Source organism: Cephus cinctus, unplaced genomic scaffold, assembly GCF_000341935.2.
Source record: "Cephus cinctus unplaced genomic scaffold, Ccin1 Ccin1_scaffold0013, whole genome shotgun sequence".
NCBI lineage: Eukaryota > Metazoa > Arthropoda > Insecta > Hymenoptera > Cephidae > Cephus > Cephus cinctus.
Window position 1 is genome coordinate 31562 of NW_014332762.1, and position 26190 is coordinate 57751.

The following is a 26190-nucleotide window of genomic DNA, read 5'->3' on the forward strand; positions in this document are numbered from 1 at the left end:
TCGATCGAAAGTTACGAGATACGATTAGCGTATTGCGTAAGCGGTTTAATAATGGTCAAAAGCCTGAGACTCTTTTCAAAAAAAAAAAATTGCACGAAAAAGCAAAAGCATCGAAAACGCGTTATAAGAGAGCAGTCGAAAAAAATTATTTGCAACACCGTAAAACCATCGTGAAGCAAAATTGTGAATCTTTGAAAAAAAATTCCAAGCGAACGATTTCGAGATGCAGTGCGAATGTGCGGTATGCGAAAGGGGGTGGGTGGAGGGGGGATAAAAAAAAAGATGGCGTCCCAACAGCCCACAATTGGGTAAAGTTTGTACATTCGTGTAAAGCACAGCAGAGCCTTAACGTGAAAGCAATATACTTACGTCCCTAAAGAGATAAATGAAAAAATTTGAAAGCAAAGAGAAATTCCAAAACGATGATGAGCACAAGAAATTGTACGAGGACACTTTTGTTTCTCTCTTTTTTTTTTTGACTTTAAGCACTTTGCGCATACTGCGCGTGATAAAGGATTATTTTTTTGTTCGCGACGCGGATGACACGCAAAAAATTTTTTATGAACAAATGGCAGCTCGGTCCAAGTGATGCTGTGTGTATTCTACTATTGCTACTATTACTTACTACTCATTACTATTTACTACTAAAACTACCTTATGAAATTTCTCAATGAAGTTGGCAAAGACGAACGAGAAAAGAAAATGTTAGCGCAACGTTTCAAAGAAAAATAATATATTAACTATTGTCGACCATTTTATATGAATCAATTATCCTATCCGCGCGTCTTACAAGATCTCTCCTATTGTTTATCCAGCTATTATTTAATTTACGGCTGATCAGCGCACCGATCAGTCATCGATAAAAAGATTGATTACGTTTTGTAAAAAAAATTCAAATAAACACCATTATCGATAATCTTTGATCGATTAATTTCCAAGTTAGATAATAACAATAGACGGGGGTCCGGGGGGGGGATACAATTTTTTTCGGCAAAAATCGGTCACAAGAGATCCTTGTAAATAAACAGCAAATATAAGCACGATCCAAGTATAATATAACTTGCGTTAATCGCGAGGTAGAAAAATGGGAGAAAAGAAAAAGATCTTGGCCCTTAAAAAAATAAACGAGAGATTCCTCCTTGGTTAACATTGCAGCGCGATAGCGTCAATGGCCGATAAAGAAAAATATTCGGGATAGTGTAAAAAATAATAATACGAAAATCTTCGAAGGTAATTTAAAAAAAAAAAAAAGAAGAAAATACAAACTCCTTCAATCATAATCACTGTACTGGATTTTCACTTCTTGACTAAAAAAAAAGCGAAAAAAAAATTTTGACGCTAATCGTACTGTAAGTCTCATTTTCGTAATCGGTTGGAGCTAATCGTCGCGCGTGTGCGCGCCTTTTTTTTTATTAATTTTTCTTCGATGCACGATTTGCCTATCGATTGCGAAAATGAAAAAAGCAAAAACTGTTTGTAAATAATTTATGAGAGAGCGTGAAACAGAGAATAGGAGTATGAGAGAGAGAGAGTGAAAGAGCGCTAGGGTTAATAAAACTGAGAAAAGAGGGAATAAACGAAATAGAAAATCCTTAAAAAAAAAAACAAATTTAAGGAAACAATTTAAGTAAAAGAAAAATCAACCTACACACACACACATGTCACTCACTTCTAATTTATAACAATTTAAGATCCAGCCGCTCTGTACTTTTTGGCGTTAAATAATAAATGATAAACACTCGCGTAGAACAAGGGTCGCGCGAATAATATTCAAACACATGTATATGTATCTAGACACTACGCGTTACCATGGATCTCCTCTTAATTAACAGGATTTGGAATTACTCGCGCGGTCCCCATATACTCTGAACAACAAAAAATTCTGTATAATTAATACGGTACTAAGTATAACAATACAATAGGTATATATATATATATATATATCAGCATTATTTTGTACATAAACAACTTTATCAACGGATATTCGATAAATCATCAATAAATCTATATATAAAAATATAATAAACCCGTAATTTTTCTATATTATTTTTTTCATCCAAAACCTACCTACCCCAGCGCTTCAGCATTATTTTGTACATAAACAAAGGATTTGGAATTACTCGCGCGGTCCCCATATACTCTGAACAACAAAAAATTCTGTATAATTAATACGGTACTAAGTATAACAATACAATAGGTATATATATATATATATATATATTTCAGCATTATTTTGTACATAAACAACTTTATCAACGGATATTCGATAAATCATCAATAAATCTATATATAAAAATATAATAAACCCGTAATTTTTCTATATTATTTTTTTCATCCAAAACCTACCTACCCCAGCGCAAAATTCAGCTGCAAGATTTCTCCGTTTCTTTTTTCACTATTATTCCCGACCAAATTCATCTCCCTCCCGAGTAATCAGTCAGGGTTCATATTTTCTTTTTCCTCCACATAAATCGAGCTACCAAGAGAGCCCAGTAGCTAATTGGCCGATAAAAATGCCGGATAAAAAAAAGAATGCTCAATGGTAGGTAAAAGGAAGCGAGGGGAAAAAAAAAAGAAAAGTAGACGACGTTAAGTATCTCGGCATATACAAGGCTCGTTCGAAGATGGCTGAATATAAATGAAACGATAGAAAAGAAAAATGAGGAAAATAAAAGAAACCTCTCGAAATCAATCAGCGATTAATGAAGCGGCCATTATCGAATTTGAAAAAAAAAAAATAAAAGACTCGCGTCACGAGTCGAGTAAAATAGGGTCATAGGAGGGGCAAGGTATAATAATAAAAATGAACGCGTCCGGGGGAATTTTTATTTTGTAATTAAAAAATTATATTTTTGATTCCACATGAATATCATAAAGGCCTGTTTCCATTTTTGAACTCGTATACACGCGTGCCGTATGTGTACTGGGATACACGTTCACGTATGTCCACATACGTGGACCTATGGTATTACGCCACTTACCCATACGTACCCGGTGACTCTAATGAGTCTACGCACTCGCGCAATCGTCCTTTGACTTTGAGTTGCTATTACGCAGCAATTAATGGGGCGACAGAGGCTGGATACGGGGCTCCACTTCGCTCTAATTCGCGGAAGCTCCATTGAATTAACTCCTGTTTCGCAAGAGAAAGGCCGAACTCTGAACCCTGGAATCGCCAGCACGTCACGGCATCCGTCCGACCCTTTATTTAATTTTGCATAACGCGTGTCCACGCCTATGTGCAGCAGCCCAGATGCACTTCGGTGGATGAAATAGAAATTTTCTAAGCGCCCACCTGACACTCGGTATATAAATATTTATTATTTCCTAACCCAATGCTTAGTACCTCTTAGCATTAATACACCGGGTGACATCGGTTCACTTAGATCATACGTGCTAACCGATATTAGCCCAAGTACGTTGGTTATCCAATACGTATAAATCTTCCTGAATTCTTCCACAGTGCGTCTATCCGACAGTATTTCAGTTTCCCACAGTAGGTGTATTCGGGATAGATATACGTAGCCAGTGACAATTCCACGTGTCCTGCCCCGTACCTAGTTCGTAGTAAAAGGAATTTGCGAAGTTGAAAAAAAAAAGGAAAAAAACTATGGGAATATCGTCGAAAAAGTTTTTCGAGCAAATTTTCGAATATTTTTCCCAAACGCCACACCGATACTCGTGGATACTTTGGGAAAAGTGTCGAGACGTAGAAGTAAGTTTTCTCGTAGAAATCTTGGCGGAGTATCTAGTGCGTGCGAGAGAGACGGCCAAGCAGGAAGAGCAGAAGGAGAGAGAGAGAGGGAGAGAGTACAAGATAAAAAGTTGGTAAAAGGAGAATGGAAAAAGTAATTTCAAGACAGAATTGTTGAGATTTCGTGATATCGTATTCATCATCGTATCCCAGTGCTGCACCTGCATCCATAATGCACCTGGGCTTCTCTTTGAGCAATGCACTTGATGCACTTAATTTAATTTCATTAAATCACGGATAGCCCAGCTGCGATCGATAAGTCCGGCAATTCAAATTATTAAGCCAATCCCCCACCCACCCCCCTCCGTCGGACGAGACCCATTCCATTTTTAAAGGCCTGATCCCCGTCAATCGTCGACCTTTCGACCCCGATCAAAAGTCAGTCACCCTCGCGAACGACACTCCGTACGCGAACTAAAGATTGACACAATTCGGGAAAATTGCTGCAAAGTCACAAATACGAAATCACGAACAAGCGCTGGTAGGCGTAAAAATCAATATCAGACGGCAAAAAACGTGTGAGGCTATAAAAAATTGGTAAATAAAAAAAGAAAGGCATAAACGTGAAAAAAAAGTGAAAAAAAAGTACGGAATAAAAGGTGTATGAGAATCCTTGGGAATTCGTCCTGGCTGAAGGATTATTGCGTATCGGTGAACTCGAATGTGAAGGGGCCAGTGCAGTAGCAGGGAAGAGCGAATATTGGGCGTGCCAGGCCGCATCACGGATTCCGCATGCGTTTCGTGTGCGTTTCGTATATATATTCAACGAGCGTTGCGTATATATGCGTAACTATATAGAACAGGATCTCGCGTAGGGTGTGTATATATATGTGTATATATCCACGCAGCAGAAACGTCCGACACGTAAGCTTTGTATACGCGTTGAGTATAACGCACTGTAGGGGCATGCGTATGGTACTCTGTATACTGTGTGTGTATATATATATATATATATATATATATATAAAGCCAACAGAATACATATCACTCAGGGAGGATCGTAAAGGCTCGGGAACGAAACGGCGTCTGTCGGGCGAGCAGACAAGAATTTCGAAATGTTGCGTTACGCTGCTCTGCGAAACAGCTGGTATAGGTTTACGCCAGTGGAAGCGCAAAATGACGTAAACCCGTAGAAGGCAAAACGTACGGACCATCAGGACGCCACCGCAGGTTCTCCTTCATGGTATTTCGTTAAGGGTTTCCAATGTTTCTTGACTGGCTGAATAAGCGCTAAAAGGCAGATAGACGGTGCTGGCAGTTTTTGTTGCTTTTCTTTGTCTCTCTTTTTATTATTGCTCTTAGATCTCTCGTTTGTTCGGTATTCTCGTTCATCAATTTTTTCTATTTGCCATTTAGAATTTTTATGATATATAATGTATGTATATATATGGAACACTGAATAATTAGTACTGGATGCGAGGAAAATTTTCATGTTATTTTTTTCTTCTTAGTAATTATATCCCACACGCACTGCTTAATTTCGAAATTGCGTCTTATCGCGTTCGCCATCAGGTTTGAACGCACGCAAAATTACGTAAAGGCTGGGCAGTTGGTTCGTAGATATATGTATACATGACAAGTATATACGGTGTAGTAAGGTTATGAATATGTGTACGTAAGGTGAGTATGAAAAATATTTTTGGAATTAAAAAAAATTTTATATGTAGGTGCGTTTAATCTTCAGAAGATCGAAGACGCTACTATAGTGTCGCTAAAAAAAACTTGCGACTTTCCGGAAGATATCATTTATTTGCGTATATGTATTTTTTTGGTGAAAAAATATCACTTTTTTTATAGGAAAAACTGTCGGTCCTCTAAAGGTTAATTTAGGTTTGGCCTGTGAGTTTTGAGAGAGAACAAAATTTTTTAAAAAAATTATTCGACGAAAATGAGCGAACAGTAAGGAAAAAAATTATCATGGGAAAGCACGTCGAAATGAGGAAGCACGTGCCAATTTCTCCAATCTTCCTCTCACAGCCGTATATCAACTTTGCTTCTATTGATTTTTTCTTCCCTTTTTTATTTCCAAAGAAATACTTTAGCTCGCTCTATCCACTTTCTACTACACTGTGCCCAACCGCAGAGTACTTTAATATAAGAAGCGCTTTAAAAGCCCTACGAATCCATTTTCCAATCGTTGACTGGTCTGTGTGGTTAAAAATTTTTCCTTTTTATCATTCCACGTAATCGCATTGGAAAATGGTGCGCGGAAAGTCCAAGTACTCCTTAATTTTTCATTGGTGGCCATTTGAATATCAAGATATGCAGATGAAATAAATTCCGTACATTGAACTGATTCATAAAGACTTACGTGAGCAGTCGGTAAGGTAGGTACCTACATGGATGATTATACGTGGTAGCCATTGAAACGTGTGAATCAAAAACTCGAAATAATGACCCTTTTAAAATGACTGCGAATAGTTTCAGCATCAAAGTCAAAAATTTCATAACGAGTAACATGACGGAAAAAAAAACGAAAAATGGCAAAGAACAAAATTTATAAGGCCATAAGCTCGCCCGACGTTTGGCCATCGTGACAGAAAGAAAGAAACCACTCTTTTAACCCAGATAATGATAAGACGGCAAAAAAGGTAGATGGACTCTAGGGGAAAAATAAGTTGACGAAAGAAAATAACTAGGAACGCGTGAAACACACATCTAGGGGAAAAAAATGATATTGGCTCACTGTCTATAAGATTCGATGTGACTTATCCCCTGGTGAAAAAATATTGCTCTCTCGCTCTTAGAAAATTCCCTAGGGGATCCCGGTATACTCGAATGCAGAAAAATCCCATCGGCGTACAGCGAGTATATATTTTTATACCGGGTGTGAAATAATAAAGGTACGAGGTAAGCGCTGCATCAAAGGCACGTTAAAGCCGCAAAATGGATAATGTCGAAACGATGGTTAGCTGAAACCTAACCTCTCTTTCATTCTTACCGCCTCCTAACTACTAGCTCTCTCCCTCTCTCTCTCTCTCTCTCTCTCTCTCTCTCTCTCTCTCTTCACTCTCCATAGAAGTTTCCAACCTCCTTCTCTTTCTTTCTCGCACACTCCAGGTTCACCACTCTTCGCGGGTTATTAAACTCGAATCTGGAACGCGAACTCGAATTCAGTGCAGGGTTGCCAGTGAGGTTGGGATCGGAAAGAGGGTGGTTCACCCCCCCGGAACGGGTTGAACCGCAATTTCTGTATTCTAGCAAAAACTTTTAATATGTACGTTAATTGCGTAGCCAGTGCAGTTGAAAAAAAAATTTTGAAAATGAGATATATTTTCAGCATTAAATTCTTCGAAAAATACGTCAGGCTGGAATTTATATTCAGACACGTTATACAAATTTGTAAGTTAAAAGTGGAGCATTCAGAAAGGAAATGAGTTCGCAATAAAAGACAAAAAAAGGCTAAGAGCCGAAGACCTTGTGAAGTCGCCGAGCTATTCGACATATGGCACAGCTGCGGCTGATCCCTATTGACCTGGTGTTTCGAGCAACAATAACAATAGTACAGACGGCGATAGTAACAATAACATCAGGTATTTACGTATCAAAGACCAAACCGCAAACCGACCATTTTGTGGCTCTGGGTCAAAGTCGTAAAGGATCCGAAATTCGAAGGATCAGATCGTCGGACAAGCTCAAAGACTTAAAAGGGATACCAAAGGTACTTATGTGCACTCAAAGTATATCAAAGCACAATGGTTTAACTTAAAAATGATAGTAGCCACGTACCCAGATAACAGAGGTCAATGAACTTCGCCAGCAGATAACACACTGGTCTGTATAAAAAAAAAAATAGAATCAACACAATAATGGATATCGACCCAATCTCTCTACACAATACCGTACAGTCCTATTGGACTGTCCTGCTAAACCATCAGTATGATGATCACCTTAGAATCATCATTATAGATCAGATAGTCAACGAAGAATCATCAAGTTTTGAAATTCATACAGATTGTCAGAAACTGAACCGAGCGCAGGAGAAATACGTCTGAGGTCTTCAGATTGCAGAATCTGAGTCTTCCGCATATATCCTTCGGCGTCGGGACGCCCAGTGCGCGTAGAGAGAGCGCCGAGAGGCGCACTAATATATATGCAAATGAACTATTTGATAAATAATTCAGTTTTCAGTTGAGCGTCGGGTTACGAGAGGTTAGGATCTGCAGCTCTAATTTACCCGAATTAACTTCGTCCCCGCAAACCTCTTACTACCACCCCTACTATTACGACTACACCAGCAACATCAGAGTCCTGGCCTAACTCGCTACCGACCTCAGCAACCTGGAATCCTCTTCGAGCCTTGGAATACTTAGTTACTCTTGTCTCAACACCTTCCCCGTTCTTAGACCCTAAGCCGACTGTTGTATCGTCATAAGGCACAAGTAAGTATTTCATAATTCATTATTATTCCAAAATTCATACTTGATTTTTGATAAAAATTCGCAGAAAAAAAACGAAGTCATAGGTCAATAGTGGAGGGCAATTTCACATCGAACAAAAAAAATCCTAGTACCGTGTGAAAGGCAATGCATATGTCATCTAGTAACTTTATCGGATAAGTACAACCAACCTCCATGGCCAAGAAGGTATACTGTTTCCCTAGTATTATTTATTTCCCTTATGAATATGAGATTTGATGCCAAAGTCCAAATTAACCTGAATTGCCAAAAAGTGTATAAAAATTATACAGCTTTGACACGATAATAATTAACTTAGTCCGAATGCACGTGGGTAACAAAGAAATCTTCCTTCGGAAAAGATGTGGAACATTACCGGAAGCCAGCAGAAGCAACAGAACCACGTGATCCCGAGAGACACAAAGAGGAATTACGGTTTAGATAAAAATTACGTAATCGCAAATTTTGAATTATAACGAACGATGCTTCACATTCGTGTTCGAAAAGTCCCATGCACGCAGAGCCAAAATACGAATGCGCCAATAACCCAAATCACAAGAACGCAACACGAAGGGACTACCCTACACGTATAAAGCGCATACACGTCAAATTGCTTGGGTATCCAGGCAATATCGCCAGGATGGAATGTAACGTCGCCACGTTGTAAACTGTAGCATAGTTGCGACAGAAGCCAGCATAGTAGTCGAATAGTTGGCAAACCCTACAAGAGAAGGATTCCCAAGGGATGGAAGAGGGCCATGCCAGATTACAGGGTAGGTTCGAGCCTGTCTCGTGAATTCTCTCCGATCGGTGAAAATCAGGTGAACCCAAAATATTCCAGTGTCAATATCACGAGAATACCACAATAATTGTCCACGCCCGGGTACACAGCCCCATCAATCAATTTACGAAAACTTTTGACACTTGTCGACTGACCGTCAACACGTAGACGCGTTTAACGTTATAAGACTTTTTCTATATTTGGATCGACCCATTCTAATCCAATCCAATCTGCTAACCTTTTATAACCATTTTACTGAGAAACTTCACTTCACTTTGTTATTCCACAATGCTCACGAAACGTCTAACTTTTCGTACGCGGGCGTAAATGCAACCCCGGCTAACTTTATTCCGTCGGCCGGTATGGCAGGATGCGACGGCAGCGACACCATTGGATCCGAGGCGTCGCGACTCCCAGTACCTGAAGGGTACTATCACGCAATTTGCATGACTGTGGTTTCAGCATTGTCGGAATATCTTGTTTGAGATGACGAGAAACGTCGAGGAAGTTTCCTCCCGTGGGCTTTAGCTGTTCTCATCATTTCCTTTCTCATTCTGGACTTCGCATTTTGCTACGCCATCTTGCTTCATATACGTACGTATTCCGTCCCTGTTTCACTTTATGTTTCCCTGTTACGCGTACCTTATCTTTTTCTACGAAATTCGAGTTACTACTTTGTGTCATGATAAAACACGGCTCCCGACCCTTCGATGTTTTTGAATTTACTGCTCCTTTATTCAATAACTTTTTTAGCTTCTGTGCGTCCATCTTTATTTTTACATACTGTGCAAACAAGATAGGGATAGACTTTATCATTTTTATGCGTCTCACTGGAGAGGATTTTTTTGGGAATATTTATTAGCGGTTTTCAATTTCTTAATTTTGAATTTTAACTTGTCTACTCGATTGCCTCTAACTTGGACAGAGTCATCAGCAGAAACATGTGGACGTTGACAGACGTATATAACTACCTATATGACCACATATACGCAACTGTGCTAACTGGACGACAATGGAAACCTGAACGTCCATTCAATAGCTGCGGATAACCTGGTTAATCCTATTTTCAGAATGTTCTGTCGATTGCCAGATGATTGCGTGGCTTGGTGATTTTGTTAGGTTAGGTTAATTTTCTCTTTAAGGGATGGACAAATATGAGCACGATTTAACGTGAATTCGGTATGAGATTTCGAAATTCCACTAGGAAGGTTATCCCCCTTTTTCACGTGACACTGATACATATCATGTGAAACATTTATCAAGTAAGAAATGTCTGTTATTCCACTTTAATCTTACAAGCAGTATATTTTTCTAGACAGATTCGTACGCTGAGGCATTTTTAATATTTTGACGAACAGTGTAACTAAAAGGTACTAGATTATAGTATTATTTATCCTAAGTTACTAGACGTTTTGAGATTATAAAAAAACTGTTTCGAAAAATTCGATTGGACAAGAGACTAAATAGGTAAATTGATTGCACATCTTATGAAATACATATATCCGTGAGGCTCGCGTGTCGGGAACAGCTGCGAATGGACTTTACCGTTGAAATTTGATATATAGATATATATTCTACATTTCAGAATTGGGTGGCACAAAATACACGAGCATGTCTACTCGATTTATATTCAGTCAATAGTATTAAATACATTTTGTGCAAATCAGTGGTTGGTCAGTGTTTTACAATTTTGTTACCATCTGTTGGTAAGAACAATGTCGGTAAAGTCACTGCTGTCATGAAAAGCGTTGTCTGAAGATGGTATGCCAGGGACCTGAAATACCGACATTACTGATGCACCAAAAGGCGATAACGACTACTAAAAAATAATTTACTTATCTTCGGCCCTACGCCGTCGGCATTTCGATGACGAAATCTCGATAGGTCGGTATAATGGAAATCAAGTTGAAAAAATTGTCGGATATATTTGACGTTTATACTTTAAAAAATCTTGATACTTACTCTCCCTACATTGATAAAGGTAACAATGAGATTCGGATTAAAAATGCGGATATGTACAAATACAATTTCGTATTGTCACATACGTTCAACGTTAATAATTCTTTATTCGTTCATTTCAGACGTTCGAGGTGGCAATGGAAATAGCACTTATTAATACATCAAAAAGTTCTGTGAATTCCCACAGGAAATGCATCCAACAAAATGTCCACGAGATACGGGATAGGAAATTTTTCCGTGACCGCAACAAACATATATCGTGTCCACAAAGCAGAAAAGTCCACTGAATGCAATCGAGAACACACGCGAATTACGTTCTCATTCAGGGAAAATTTCACGCCTACCCGGGCATCCTCAAACACATGCAATTACCTTTAATATCAGTTCGCAGAATCCGACAAACCCGTTCGATCGTTCGAACGTCATATTTTCCTCGGTCGAATTTCAAAATTAATAAATTATTTTTTGCATTCAAATATCCCTCAAAAAATCCACACAGACCTCAATTCACATAATCCAATCAATTATAATAACAATTAACAAACGCTCATCGAATCTTATCAACATAATTTATCATTTTATTTTCTAATCTTACCATAACCATAATTCAATCGTTAAAGAGCCAGCTAACTAACCTAACGTTTCTTTAATTAAACTATTACGTGCATCAACTGCGTCGTCACGTGCTTTTCAACGGATCCTATATGGTACTGCTTGGCAGCTGTCGCGTAAAACTAGAAGAAACAGAAAACAAGGAATAAACATATAAATCAAATCTCGATCTCAGCAGTCTATCAATATGTACACTGAAGACTTCGAATGACGATAAAGCATCGATACGGGATAAGCAAAATCCAATTGACGCAACTTCTACGTCTTACGGTAATAACAACTGTATCCGCCGCGCTTTGCGTTTCCGTCTCGTCCGTTTTATGGGGACAAATTGCACAAGAGCCCACGTGATCTAAACAAATATTAACGATCGATCGTACGACGAGTGACAATACCGACGGAGATCGTCACGACGTACTTTTACCGTCCCGTACGATGAATTACATCGTTTGGTAATTCGTACAACGAACGTTACGAATTCGTAATTTAAAATGAATCACTCGGCCTTTCGAACGACTCGACCGTTTTTTCTTCTCGTATTAAATCATTGCCAAAATGGATACTTTTTAATTATCATCTCAAGTGCCAATGGCAATTTCGGTTACGCGTCATAACGACACCGACGACGCTAATGATCCTTGGAAATTACTCAGCTGATATCACGGTCGTACGAATGCGGCAGCTCGGCCAGATGGAACAACTGCAACTGCCGATTTGTTGCACTGGAGTTTGGTCAAGGAATTGCCAGAACGTTGCGACGACAATTTCCTTTATAGAAATTAATTCTGCGATTAAAAACTGTGCTGGAATGTCAGGACAAGATATGACTAAATCTGAAAAACAATATAAACAAATATTTATGATAGCTGATAATTCATCGTCAGTGTCGACAGTCGATGATTAAAAATTACGTTTATCAATTATGGCATTAGGACTGGAGGTATGAAGCGAAGATTGGACCAATTGATTGTAAGATACGTAAAATGGTAATTTTGAAAAAAAAAATCGTTTTTGAAAATTAATTATTCGTTTACCAAGAAACGCGTTATCCGTCGTAGGGACTATCTTTGGCTCGTGTGACATAAACACGGGGATGCTAAATTGTACGTTAAGTGGTAATAGTAGAGCGCTTGAAAAAATAAGAACCCGTGGAACGACCATGTGCTCAAAAGAAAAGCGATGCACTTTACGGACGAGTGCATAGAGAGATTTGAAAACGTTGGAAAAATTATTGTTCGGTAAATTGAGTTAAATAATAAGACAGGGCGTAATCGGTTGGGCCGATTAAAGAGACACGAATGACGAAGCTGCAGTGTCAAGTGCAAAATGCATGGAGAAGGAATTGGAAACAATAATAATAATAATGGTGCACGTAACGTTTCAATGGAATACACGCCATGTTATGTGTCGTTTGGCACCGCGTGATTTTCCATTGCGAAATGTACGGAAGTTCATGGGATAAGAGTCAAAATCATGAATGATAACATTAGGGAGTGGTGGGGATAAACGAACCTGATAGAAAAGTCAAAGGCAGTCGAAATATAACATAGTAGCGAATAACTCAGGGAGTCGGCAGACAGTCGAGGCATAGTATATAAATAATACTTCGCACATAGTTGGACCAGTCCGGTCGCGACCATCGCACCTGCAACAACATAATGCGATCCGTAACCTGGTCTCAATAGTTAAATTGAAGCTTAACACACAAATTTTCACGTCTTGTACATTAATTATACCTATAATCATAGGTGGATCGTATTTAGTATTAATAATAGATTTTTTTTGTTTTCTCGATAAAATATAAAATTTTTCATAAAATTGAATTTTGTGATTTCATCGCCGACCAAGAAAACGGCTGTAGCGACAGTGCATCGAAAAATTCGAATTTTGTCGAATTTTCATCCAGCAAGAGAAAAGAAATTGACGTATCGCGATGTCCCACGATAACCTTGGATTTACATCCAGCACGGTGAGTCTGAAGTGATTTTTGGATTTTGTATGAAAAATATATATAATTATTAATTTTGAAATTTTTTTGGGATGGAAAAAAATAATTTCGCATTTCAAGGATCGTACTGCGTGACGATATGATAATTGATTTGATGTGAAACTTGAGTTTGCGTTATGTGTATGTATATATATGACGGTTTTTCAAAGAGGAAAATTACCAAAGAACTTTTGATTTATGGATGGAAGTTTTTTTTTTGTCAATATTTGCTTTCGTCTTTCCTCGGATGTCACCGGTTTCAAGTTCTTTTCGAAAATAATTAGCGCGTCGGAGTTATGTGGGCGCCTTAAAGTATTTTTTTTTTATTTTGAGATTCTGGTTTATTTATATACAAAGAAAAATGTGCTTCGTCGATTCCTCCTGCCATTAGGTTCTTCGTTCTTTTTTCATATTTTGACTTTCCTCGATTTTTAAGAAATTCCAATTTTACTTTAACCCCTTCAGTGCTGAGCTCTTTAAATTTTAACCCGCACCACACACATATATATGCCCTTAGCACTAAAGGGGTTAATAATGATTAAATTTTTCACTCGCGGAAGCCTTGATACGAATCACTTCACTCTGTCGGTAAACAATTTAATTACACTAATTATCACTGACCCGCGAGCTACAGGTGATGATTGTTAATTCATAGTGCGAAACGCATCACATATATAACGTTGCTATTATACACGCCTCATGCGATTTACACTGTTATATAAATTATACAAACGATGAAGCGCGGTAATATTCGACCTGTTAAAATTTTGGAAAAAAAAAAAATCCAAAATCGAGTAATTGCTATCTTGATAATTTTTCTTTTTTCTTAAGACACAAGGTGAAAAAATAAATAAAAAAAATTTTAGGCACGGTATCCGCTTACATCTTATTAACTTAACTGATTACAGGAAGATCGTAATTTCGCTATATAGTCCGGCTCAAGTGGCTTAAGGTCGTGCCTTTGAATGACAGTCATTAAGAGTCAATTCTTTAAGAATGCATAAGGGCCAGTCATCTTGTCAACGGAACGTGTCTGTTATGTCTGTCAACATGGTTTAGGACCCTTGCAAATTGGGCCTTGGCAAATAATACTTAACAGTTCATCAGAGTTCATCAGCATCATCATCATTATTTTACTGATCTTTGCCAAAGAACACGATGACAATTTCCTACTCGTAATTCATTGAATTATTTATGAATCGCCCAAAATGATGATTTCAATTAAAATCTAATTTATTTCTATCGAATCAAATGATTGACTCCAAATTACTTTAATTAATCGTTAAAAAAAAAGTTATTTCGATTCTACTCACTTGATCTTTAAAAATTTCAAGGCATCGCGTGACACGAATAACGATGCACTTAGAAATGCATAAATGCATTTTTAGTCTCCATAAAAGATTGTTCGATAGCTTAAAAAATAAAGACAACAAAGGCAAAGTTAAGTGCAAATTTTTCATTTCACACAGCCGCCGATTTCGTTCTGAATGCAACTGACAAAGGCGGTGCACCTTTCTGTGTATGTCAATGATGCACTTGGGAGCTTATTGTCCCGATGCATTACGCCGATGCATGTAGTTGAATAAGTCACACTTGTATGCATATTGACCTAGGTGATTCTAACTGGTTTCAGAAGGTCGGATCAGTTCCGCCCGGAAAGTGTAATTATTCCAGTCAATTATAATATAATATAATACGTGCCATTAGGCTGTGTGAAAGAATCGAGCGGTGCATCGGTCACACTCGTCTTGTGAAAAATGCATGCAAAATGCATTTTTAGATCGTAACCATCGATGTTATCGTCGTTATCGTAAATCTCGTGCATTCGTATTTTTTTTTACTGTAATTTTGCATACGTGTACATCTAATACGATTGTTATCGGTTTTATGTGTTTCTTTTATTCCAATTCAATGCTTTTCACGATACTTGATATTACGTATTTTTACTTCCTATCGTTCGCTCGCATCAATATTAAACACCTGTTGTCTGATTGTTTCTTGATAATAATTACAGAAAATCTCAAACTGTCTCATCTTACGGAAATAGAATTTTGTTTTTCTTTTTTTTCCCTGATAGCCATCTCATTTACGTTGTACGGAGACAAGGTAATAAATTATTACTTTGCATCAACTCTGTGAATTTTTAAATCTTATTCTCGTATCTTTCCACGTAACACTCGGAGACAAATAAATGAATACTGAATGCAGTTGATTTTCATAGAGTTTATACATGTTATGTATGTATATATATATATGCATATATATAAAGCATCCTCCAAGACGCTTGCCATCTTCCAAAACGACAATTCGGCACAAAAAACCTGTCAGACATTTGTGAATTTTTTTAGTTTGTTTTCCAAACCAGTTTCTACAATTGTTTTTTTTTTTTCAAGACTCATTATCATCAGTATTGTCGTTATCGTTGGAAACATTGTTTTGTATCATTACATGACACGTGAGAATTAGTCTTAAGCCTGTTAGTAAATGACAGTCGACATTAAGCACGAATCTGAATTTATGTTCCGAAAAAGTAAATAGTCACTTTTCATTTCGTAATATACTTCTCTAATTCCCAGTGAAAAAAAATACCCTTGGTTTGGACTAAATTGGTGTGCACGGATGGCGAAACAAAATTTTCTTTAATAAAATATTTTCTGTTACTTTAACAGATACTCGGTGGGATGAACTAAAATATATTTGGGATTATAAAACATTTTGTTGTTTTGACTATTTATTTCGTCACTCAGGAACTCGAATTAAATCAATCCAACTGTATTTTGGTCTCAATGTATGCATCAGTAAAATACGTACGCGACGCTTGTATATATATACATATATATATCATTTACATATAAGCTCAGGAATTTTTAATTTGATTGCTTAATCCAAAAGTGACATGTAACTCGTAAAGATAAAATGAAATATAAAAATGAAATATAAATAACGCGAATAACATGGCCACGCGTGTATCATGAAATATCATCGAGATAGATGTGAAGAAATTTTTATTAATCCGTCGTGAAATATATTTTGAGTACTAGAAATTTACTACATTTTTATTTAAAATCCGTTTAACTTTATGCTGCCCGAGAGCCTATGTATGGGCACGAAGTTAGTGACTTAAAATTTGGTAATAAACCTCCTATATGTTAAAAATTTTAAAATTTTAAAAAAGTACTTTATTGGATCCTCTTTCACTTTTGCACTTTACTGCACGTGGTTCAGACTGAAGAAAGATGCTTTCCCAGCCATTTTGACAGAACGTATAAGAACAACTGGTATATGATCGTCATTAACGTACATACTTGGATTGATTGACCCTTGAATGTTTCTTTTGAATCAGCAATCACGATGATTTAAAAATAACTGGATCAAATCATCGTCAACTTATTATTGGTAGTTGAGAAGAAGCGATTGGCCGATTCGCAATGACAGTCATCGTTTGCGCAGCGAGAGCATGCGCGTACGCGTGCAAATTACATATACGGAACTACAATCCAATGGAATTCAAAGAATCGCATTGGATTTGACGACTGACGACTTTGATTTTCGGCAAACAGCCAAAGGACTTATTAAATTGAGAATAAAATGAAATAATACATAAAAATTTAGCGTCATCCTGATAAACATACCATTTATACTGGTACACTGTACGATGCATCATACCGTATCCAGTATTTAGAAAAGTATTACATAATTTCCCCAAGGCATTCTTATGCGTTAACATCTCCCGGGCCGAATGTCTCTTTTTCCTTTTATGCGTCACATCGTGCTCATTGCGCATCCACGAAATATGTTCTACCGTCATTGGACGATTCTTGACGCGGCCAAAGACAAAAAAATGTATTCACTTCTTTTCGACTTACCGGATAAAACCGGATCCCATACTCTCGTCCACGCGCACCTATTTATTTTTGGCCAGCCGTCGAATTCCAATAGACCTCTCTAAGTTTGTGTACACCGTGATAGCTCGCTAACCTCTAATGATTCACGTCCGCATAACTCGAGTCGTGTGCCAAGATTTTCGCGATACTCTAGCATAGCGCAATATTATCAACCATCGACCTACCACTACTGTCAACTTAATATAATCGCGAATAAGTCATTGAATAATTATACCCCTAACGGTTTCACGAAGCCCTACTGACAGTTCGTTGTTCTTCCTATGGTAAAACAGTCGACCGGAGCGACATCTGCCAATCACAGTTACGAACTACTTACCTATGGCGCTTACAAACCTTACGACTCCGTCGTACGTATCTTTTCTTTCCTGCATGGCTGTGACGATTAATGTAATTCCTTCAGTGACACTCTTTACTCTTTAACTCTACAGCAATGGCATCTCGGTATTAAATACAGTGCCAAGGAGAACGAGCTATTTAATACCGTCTGGTTGCTTACTTGTCGAACACGGTCACTACGGAAAATTCCACGTGCTCGGAATTACTGACTTTTCAATTAATAAATTGCAATAATGGATTAAAAGGCGTACGAAGGCGAATTCGTTGGAACCACTTGAGGAACGAGTCTAGGATATAAATAACTGCTCAAAAATAATTGTCATCCTGTAAGTCCCTCAATATTTCTTATACCATCGGTCCTAAACGTATCATGGGTTTATTAGACCAATAAAAAGAGATCTCTGGCGTAACGTAAATTTAGTTACTGCGTCTGTTTTGGATATTTGCTTCGGTACTGCTTTTTATCCTGGATTAGAATCCAGTTTAATTATAGAAAAACTTTTCTGAACGTATCTACTTTAACAGTGTTATGGCATTAAATAAAAATCCATGATAAACAAATTCAATATTATGGACTGTTAGATTTTTATTGTACAGAGTATGTATATATATATATATACGAGTACTTAACTAATATTTATAAACACTGTAATGACATGATAAATATTATGGTTATATGCCAATGATGACGATCATGTGTTAGCTTCGTTATCACTCGTTACAGATTGTATATTTAATAGCCGATGGAAAATTCCATCCGTTACATGGCAGCAGATCAAGTAGAAAATCTGAGGAAAGAAGACAATCTTTTTACAAGATTCTTATTCAACAACGAGATACCAGTAGCATTAATACCCTGTGGCACGTAGCGTAGTACTACCGGAAGCGTATCTAGGTAATAAAAAAAAATTTCGTCAGCAGAAACGAATTTGCAAGTTATTTTCGGTTGAAGCCGTCAGGACTTTTGGGGCTGATAAAAATAACTTTTTTTTTCCTCAAGGTTTCAACTTCTAATAACGAGTCTTCGATTCGCGAAGACTGCGGGCGGTTATAAAATTAGATGGGAAAGAGGAAAATTTTTTTTAACGTGGGCTCTGTCCGTGAAGATCGGTCAATGTATGCTATGCACGTTATATATATATATGCCTCAGTAAATTAAGCACAAGCACAGGCTTTACTTTTACCTGTAATTAATTTCATGCTTGTTCGATGAAATTTTTATTAAAATTTCCTCCTTCAGGAAATCTCACGAACTTTATCGGCCATAGAGAATAAATAATTGGAGACGTCACTAAAGCGTCTCTATGAAATTCCAAGATTGAATTCTTCAAGGTTAAAATTCTGTCCTTGATGCTGTAACCGAAAAGAAAAGATAGAATAACTCGGATTCATATACGGTCCATTAAATCATAATAGCAACTTCCTCGTGACACGTACCAGACGTAGACTTCAAGGTATGATTCTCATAAAAGGGTAACGAACGACCATCGAATTTACACGCCCAAGGTAAAGTTACTTTATGAGGAAGGTCTAAGTTTATCATACGCAGGAGGACATTCGACACTTATATTTAGTACATTTTTATACGACGCGGCAGTCCGAGTATCCGCAATAGGGAAATACTCGTAATTCAATCAGATAGCTCAGAGTCAATCTTGTACGTATCTGTTCAATGCATTTTTCAGCCACCCATGTTATTTCATTGCGAAACACGATTCGCAATGTAACACAGTGACCGTGGGCCAGGGTCGCGACTCCATAGAAACTTCATGGCCATTTTCTGTAGCGGGGCCGATGAAATCTGCAATTGAATACAAAAGTGTCAAAGTACTAACGTTGTAAAAAACAAAAAAAAACGATCGTAAAAATACATGAAATTGGAAAAATGAAGAAAATTATTTTTTTTTTACGATATTGCTACGTTGTTTGACGTCTGTCGTATAAATTCATCTGTTTCTTATATACGCGAATAATTATGCTTATGACGCTATGGAAATTCGGAATTTGCTAAAATTTTACCATATTAGTAACACGCGTTTCGTATATTCATATCCATTCCAATACACAGTTCACACTTACGAATGATTCGGTTTGCCTCATTAACGAGGATCTATAGTCTGTCCACGTGTTTGATGTTTTTTTTTTTTGACAGATCGCAAACAACAGTCTCTAGCAAGGTACACGTGTCACTGCGTAAAAGATTTGTTACAAAATATGCATACGCACGGTTTTACGTTATTTATCTATTTTAACATATACTTAGACTGTTGTACACAAAACCACGTGTCACTTGCTGAGGATTTATTTACTTGCGAACTGTCAAAAAAAAATAGATTGAACTCGTGGACTAAATATATGTATATAGCAGTGCGAATGATCGCGGAAATGACAGCATATTGATAAACAAAGATCTTAGACGAGTATATATTTTTTCCTTTCGATTTTTTTTCAAATGCGTTTGTCCTTTTCTATGTATTTAAACGCGAATAAATTATTGATAGCCACCGGATCCGCCGTTACTGACCTTGCCGGACATTCTCCTTCCTAGAGTGAAAGGAATAGTTGCGTTACAACCGTTTACGTATGGAAACGTTATATGGCGATTTATTGGCTCAAGATATGATTGAAAATTGATATAAGAATTTGTATTATTTTCAAGGCCCATTGTTTAACGCTGTTAATGAAAATGAATGAGAATCGAACAAAAAATGTGGAAATCGGGTAACGTAAGGGTTAATTAAAATTTCGCAAAAAAATAAAGTTTTTATATTTTGCAAAAAAAAAATTTTCAGCGTATTTTTGTATTTCGATTCTTTTCTTTTGGAATGGAATCCTTACGGTGCTGTACTTTGTCATGTGTGTGGATACGAAAGTTAAGGTTTAGAAGGGGAATTTATGGAAGAAGGATGACGGGAGGGTCCTGTTTTCTGAGTCATCGAATAATGAGTCATTTTTTACTAGGAATCGGGAATGGGAGATGTGGCACGGTAACCTTCGAATTAATAGAAAATTATAGGAATCAAGAAATGGATTGTCTGACATGAACGATTAATGAGACGTATGGTTACTTATGATGCATTTTGATGATGTTGATAACTCCAATGATTGATGACTTCATGGTACACGTTCGGCGCGTATCAATATATTTTTTAAATTTATGTTTAAGAATGCTGTGGACTCGAAAAATCGATTCTCGTCGACGGCGGACACTCGAAACAGGTGAGAAAAAAAAATTTTGAAAAAAACAGGTCAAATTTTTATACATGCAAAAACAGCGAAATGAAGTGATTTCAAAATTAAGAAGTGAGAGCTGATTTGATGATCGTACACCAGAGCTACTTGAAATAAAATTTTTGAATTTTGTTACATTACAAAAATTTATATTTTTTAAAAATCGATTACAGTTACGGTCTCAAGGAAAATGCAAATGTTTACGTTGTGGAGCTGGAGGACAAGAAGAAAAAATACATTAAGGAACTCGAAGGCGATTACGAACCGTACGAACATCGCGAGGTACAGCACGCAACCACGTGAGTATCGAGAGTTAATAATTTTTCGAATAAAAATAGAAATTTGTAAAAAGTCGAGAAAGAGAAATGCAGTGTCAATTTTCTTCGTATTAAAAACATTGGCAGTTTTGTTGAAAAATAAAGGGAGAGAGAGAAATAAAAAGATTTAACATTTTACACCTTTTTACATAATTACCTCCGAAGGTCACTAACGTCTTACGTTTGACTACGTGAAGAGCGCGCATGCGCAATACGACCGAGTTGCATTCAATTTGGGCCACTTCAATTCAAATTTCCCGCTATCGAGTTTCATTAGATAATTATTTCAATTCCCTGTGTATCCTGGTGTCAATGTTATCCTGCGATTTTGCGGATCCGCCTTTAGCCGGTTTTTCTCACACGCAACCCCGCCCACGTGCCGACTCAATCGTGCGCGTCACAATTGTGAATGTAACCTGACTAAGGTTGGAACAGTCAACCCTACATTTCCAGCAGCCTTCGTAGCAAAAAGAAAATTCCAATCACCCATAAAAAAATCTTAATAATTAACACGTAAAACACATTTCCCGATACAATAAGTAAAAATTTCACCGCGCTTTCTCCGGCCGAACGAGTTAAAGAGAGCAACGTACAATCGTAATTTCGAGTTACAGGAAAGAAAAACGAATTAAAAAAAAATGAGAGAAAATTTAATACACCAAATAAATAATAAAGCGCGCCTCGTGGCTACGGCCCTGAGGAACTCGTTTGTTATTACGTCGTCGCGGTTGGTAATGAACAGAAGCGACGCTGTAAATCACAATTAACAAGCGTCACTGCTTTCTTCCACGTTCCTCTCACCGCACACACGTGGCCGTGCACATACGTCATGAGTGCACACAGGAATCTTTACCTAATTAATTATATATACCACCATCGACAAGACAATGAATTGACAGCGCATTTGAATTTTATCCTGCGATTAGTACAAATCAACTAATTTCCACTGTTTATCTTATTTTACAGAAACTCCGAGACCCTCTTCCACCTACTGAAAGGCAGTTTAGGCACCGGTATACTTGCCATGCCAAAGGCCTTTTACGATGCCGGTTACGTTGTCGGTTTTGTCGGTACCTTCGTCATAGGACTCCTGTGCACTTATTGCATACATCTCCTTATAAAATCCGAGTACGAATTATGCAGGAGACGAAAAGTACCCGCACTGAGTTATCCCGCGACTGCAGAAGCTGCGTTGAACGAGGGTCCGTTGATTTTTCGAAAATTCTCAAAAGCGTCCGTGTAAGTATTTTTTTTTTTCAATTCACGTAATATCAGTGCAACTGCAATTTCGCTCGTAGCTCGTTGCACGATCCACGTAAAGCCACGATATTATTGTCTGTACTTTTTTTATTTTTTTTTTTATTCTTATCCTCTGGCATCCTTCACAAATACAAAAGCGGTACTGTACACATTTTTTGACCAGTCACTCATTCAATTTTCGGCAAAGATTTCTTTATCGTTATTATTATTTCAATCGCTCTTACATTTTGCAATTGCATGACTATCGCTATTAGCACAGCCACGGTACATGCGAATACTATTGACTATCCGTAATACAAAAGACAGTGGAGAGCATTTAATGGTAAGTAATAGTAGGTCAAGCACCTACGGCGCACTGTTACAAAACTTTAAAACTACGCAAGTTATTGCAATGTATTACACCAGTGGCAGACAATCGGTTTGATAGTATCGGAGTAATGCAACGACTTAATGATTATTAAGTAATTTTACCGGGGCGATAAAGATCTTCGCTAGGAGCGTGTGAAAATTTTTGCGTTGGTACGCGTGAGGATAAAAAAAAATGGAAACGTCGAGGGAAAGTATTTGTTAAAAATCATAGGAAAAAAAAAAGGAAATTGTATATCGAAAAATCATAATTTTTTGTTCTTATCATTACAGCCACGTTATCAACGTTTTCCTCCTAATTTATCAACTGGGCACGTGTTGCGTCTACGTCGTGTTTATCGCCACCAATTTACATTCGGTAAGTGACCCATAAAAAGATACACGTGCGCGTGTACAAAAATATGTACCTTGGGTATGAATGAAAAGTTAAGTTTAAGGAACCCGATATTTAAACTGACAAAGAAAAACTAACGGTATTGAAGTAAAAAAGGTGAGATTCGCGATTTCAGAAATATCATTGGAATTCAATTATCGTGTCGTCGACTACGGCGCGGAGAAGTCGAGAATCGTAAAAAAAAAAAAAAAAAAAACAGTCTATCCGGGTCAGGGAAACAGGTAGCAAAATCATGAGAATGATCGGAGAGCCGTAATCGAAAGCGTATCGGGCCGATTATTTGCTGGGAATGCTGACACGGTTTCCTGGATTAGGTAATTTGGTAGCAATGATAACCAGAATGATTATTGAGTCTGATTGAAAAAAAAAAAAAAAAAAAAAAAAAAAAAAAAAAAAAAATGAGAATCGGTAATATTATTATTATTCGTTGACAAGTGTTAAAATCGAAGGTGATGGTATACATTGGGTAAAGGGAAAAATTATATTCTTGCGCAACGTGACAGCCATGAAAGAGTACCGGAAACTGTCGTTGTTGTCATAAAAAATAAACGTGACTTTTATATTTCCTCACGTCCTTGGCGGTTTATGGCAATTCGTTAGAGCCAAGAAAATCGAGCAGGACGTTCCGTGACAAAGTTAAAGAACAAATTTACACTGCAAGCTCAGATACTACTGATGCAACTTAAAACGCGTGCCGTCGATAGAAATGCATTTATACCTGCATGGGAATGCGATTGGCAAAATTAAAATTTTTTTTTAATAATAAAAAAAAACGTCATTTTTTATTTGTCACAGGCACTCAGCAATTACGTAGATATCGGAGTAAAAATGTATATGCTCATCATACTTCTACCGTTGATCCTTATAAATTGGGTGAGAAATCTGAAGTTCCTGGCGCCGTTTTCGATAATCGCAAATGTCATCACTTTCATCAGCTTTGGCATAATCGTGTACTACATCTTCAGAGAAGTGCCAAATTTTGAAAATCGCGCGCCGATCGGCCAGGTTCAAAATTTCCCGCTTTTCTTCGGCACCGTGTTGTTCGCCCTGGAAGCCATTGGCGTGGTGAGTAAAAAAAAACAATAATTTAATTACCTTCGTTGTCAATGTAATTGCATAACGATTGTCGATACACGATAACTTTTTATTAATCGATAATATTTTTTTATATTGTAGATAATGCCGTTGGAGAATGAGATGAAATCTCCAAAATCTTTTGCCAGCACCTGCGGCGTTCTCAATATCGGCATGTTCACTATTGTCTTCCTTTACATGGGAATGGGTTTCTTCGGGTACATTTGTTACGGCGATAACATTAAGGGAAGCATAACCCTTAACCTTCCCGACGAGATATTGGCCAAGGTTGTACAAATTCTTTTGGCTCTCGCGATATACGTCACACACGCCCTTCAGAACTACGTGGCCGTCGACATTTCCTGGAACGATTACGTTGGTCCTATGTTCGAAAAAAATCCAAGGAAAATCGTATGGGAATACGTGATGAGGACCTTCCTCGTTCTACTGACGTGTAAGTACCGTTAGTAACAATTTGATTAAAAGACAAATTAAATTTAGGAATTAATTTACACCGAGCTGTACCCACCTTGGAAACTTGACACGAGTTTCACTAGCTTGACTTCGCTGCGGTTTTGCGAGCATATCGAACGAGGCCTTAGAATTATTCATATACACGTACAATAATTGTCGCGTGAGAGTGAAAGAGGCAAATAAATATACATCGTGGTCTCCCGTTGGCTAGAGCTTCGTTCATTTTTCCTCCGATTTCTTCTGTTACAGTTTCGTTGGCCGTCGCTATACCCGAACTCGAGCTCTTCATTTCTTTGTTTGGTGCACTCTGTCTCTCCGCACTTGGTCTTGCATTCCCGGCCATCATTCAGACTTGCACCTACTGGAGCGTAATAGGACGTAACGAGAAGATCCTGATGGTCGCGAAAAATGCGTCCTTGGTGGCATTCGGTATGCTAGGTTTAATCGTAGGCACGTATACCAGCCTTAGGAAGATAATCGAGACCTTCTCGTAATTCACCGCGATACCGAGAGATGGCGACACTCGTGAGTGTCGGTAAGGAAGACAGGGCGACGGATAAAGAGGAAACGTTATGGCGTCACTGATCGTAAAAGAAAGTTTCCCGCACCGAGACGCCCAATCGAAGATCCCTTTTTGAGGACGATAATAAGTATAAATACTAAATGACGGATACTTCACGAGTGACTGTATACATATATATATACACGCGAGTCATTATAAGTTACAAAAGACAGTACGTGTATCTCGTACAGAATAATAATAGGTAGAAGTGTTTCCGGGCAATTCTTTGTAATTACAGTCGGACTTCTCTATACGCCACAGTTCCCCACTACCTCCTCGGAAGTGAGCATTACGAACGCCTACCCCATCACCAACTTATCCATCTACCGGAAACTGTAGTCAGTTCGCAAGTTCAACGTATCCTTTTGACAGATGAAAAAAAAAAAAACGACGCCTTATCACAGAATTATTAGAAACTATGACTAAGGTCAAGATCATATCAGTAATATATTTCAGTGCAAAGTGATACGCCTGCATCATTTCTAGTATAAAATTTATGCCAATTGTGACTTTTTAAATATTTTACAGTTTTTGACTTGTCAAACAATTTTATTGATTACGCATACACGTTTGTATTCAAGCATAACGAGTACAGGCTGATTCAGTTTACGTCTCAGCGTTTGTATCAGCATTCGTGTCCGGACAGTGATCTGCGACGATATATTTACTAAACGGACGTTACTGAACAGTGACGAATTTTTAACGTCTGAACGGTGTCGGTACTGTATGGTACGGATGGATGTGAATCGGCCTTAGAGCGACGAGGGTCAAACGTTGAGGG

The 26190-nt window shown here is 37.7% G+C and overlaps 1 protein-coding gene across 1 annotated transcript; it reads left to right on the forward strand.

Moving 5' to 3' along the window:
• The first annotated feature begins 13065 nt into the window (after window positions 1-13065).
• Window positions 13066-25862, forward strand: LOC107264638 (proton-coupled amino acid transporter-like protein CG1139). The gene is made up of 9 exons (XM_025082435.1): window positions 13066-13247; window positions 13352-13472; window positions 20898-20950; window positions 21136-21261; window positions 22246-22518; window positions 23179-23263; window positions 24095-24364; window positions 24476-24827; window positions 25097-25862. The coding sequence occupies exons 2-9, from the start codon at window positions 13437-13439 to the stop codon at window positions 25339-25341; spliced, it is 1440 nt and encodes a 479-aa protein (XP_024938203.1). The 5' UTR covers window positions 13066-13247; window positions 13352-13436; the 3' UTR covers window positions 25342-25862.
• Window positions 25863-26190: the final 328 nt, after the last annotated feature.

Excerpts from the sequence above, each read along its gene's own strand:
- LOC107264638 (XM_025082435.1), top strand. The coding sequence starts at position 13,437 with ATGTCCCACGATAACCTTGGATTTACATCCAGCACG. Across the intron at positions 21,262-22,245 it reads GAGGTACAGCACGCAACCAC|AAACTCCGAGACCCTCTTCC; the intron begins GTGAGTATCGAG and ends CTTATTTTACAG. Across the intron at positions 23,264-24,094 it reads TCGCCACCAATTTACATTCG|GCACTCAGCAATTACGTAGA; the intron begins GTAAGTGACCCA and ends TATTTGTCACAG.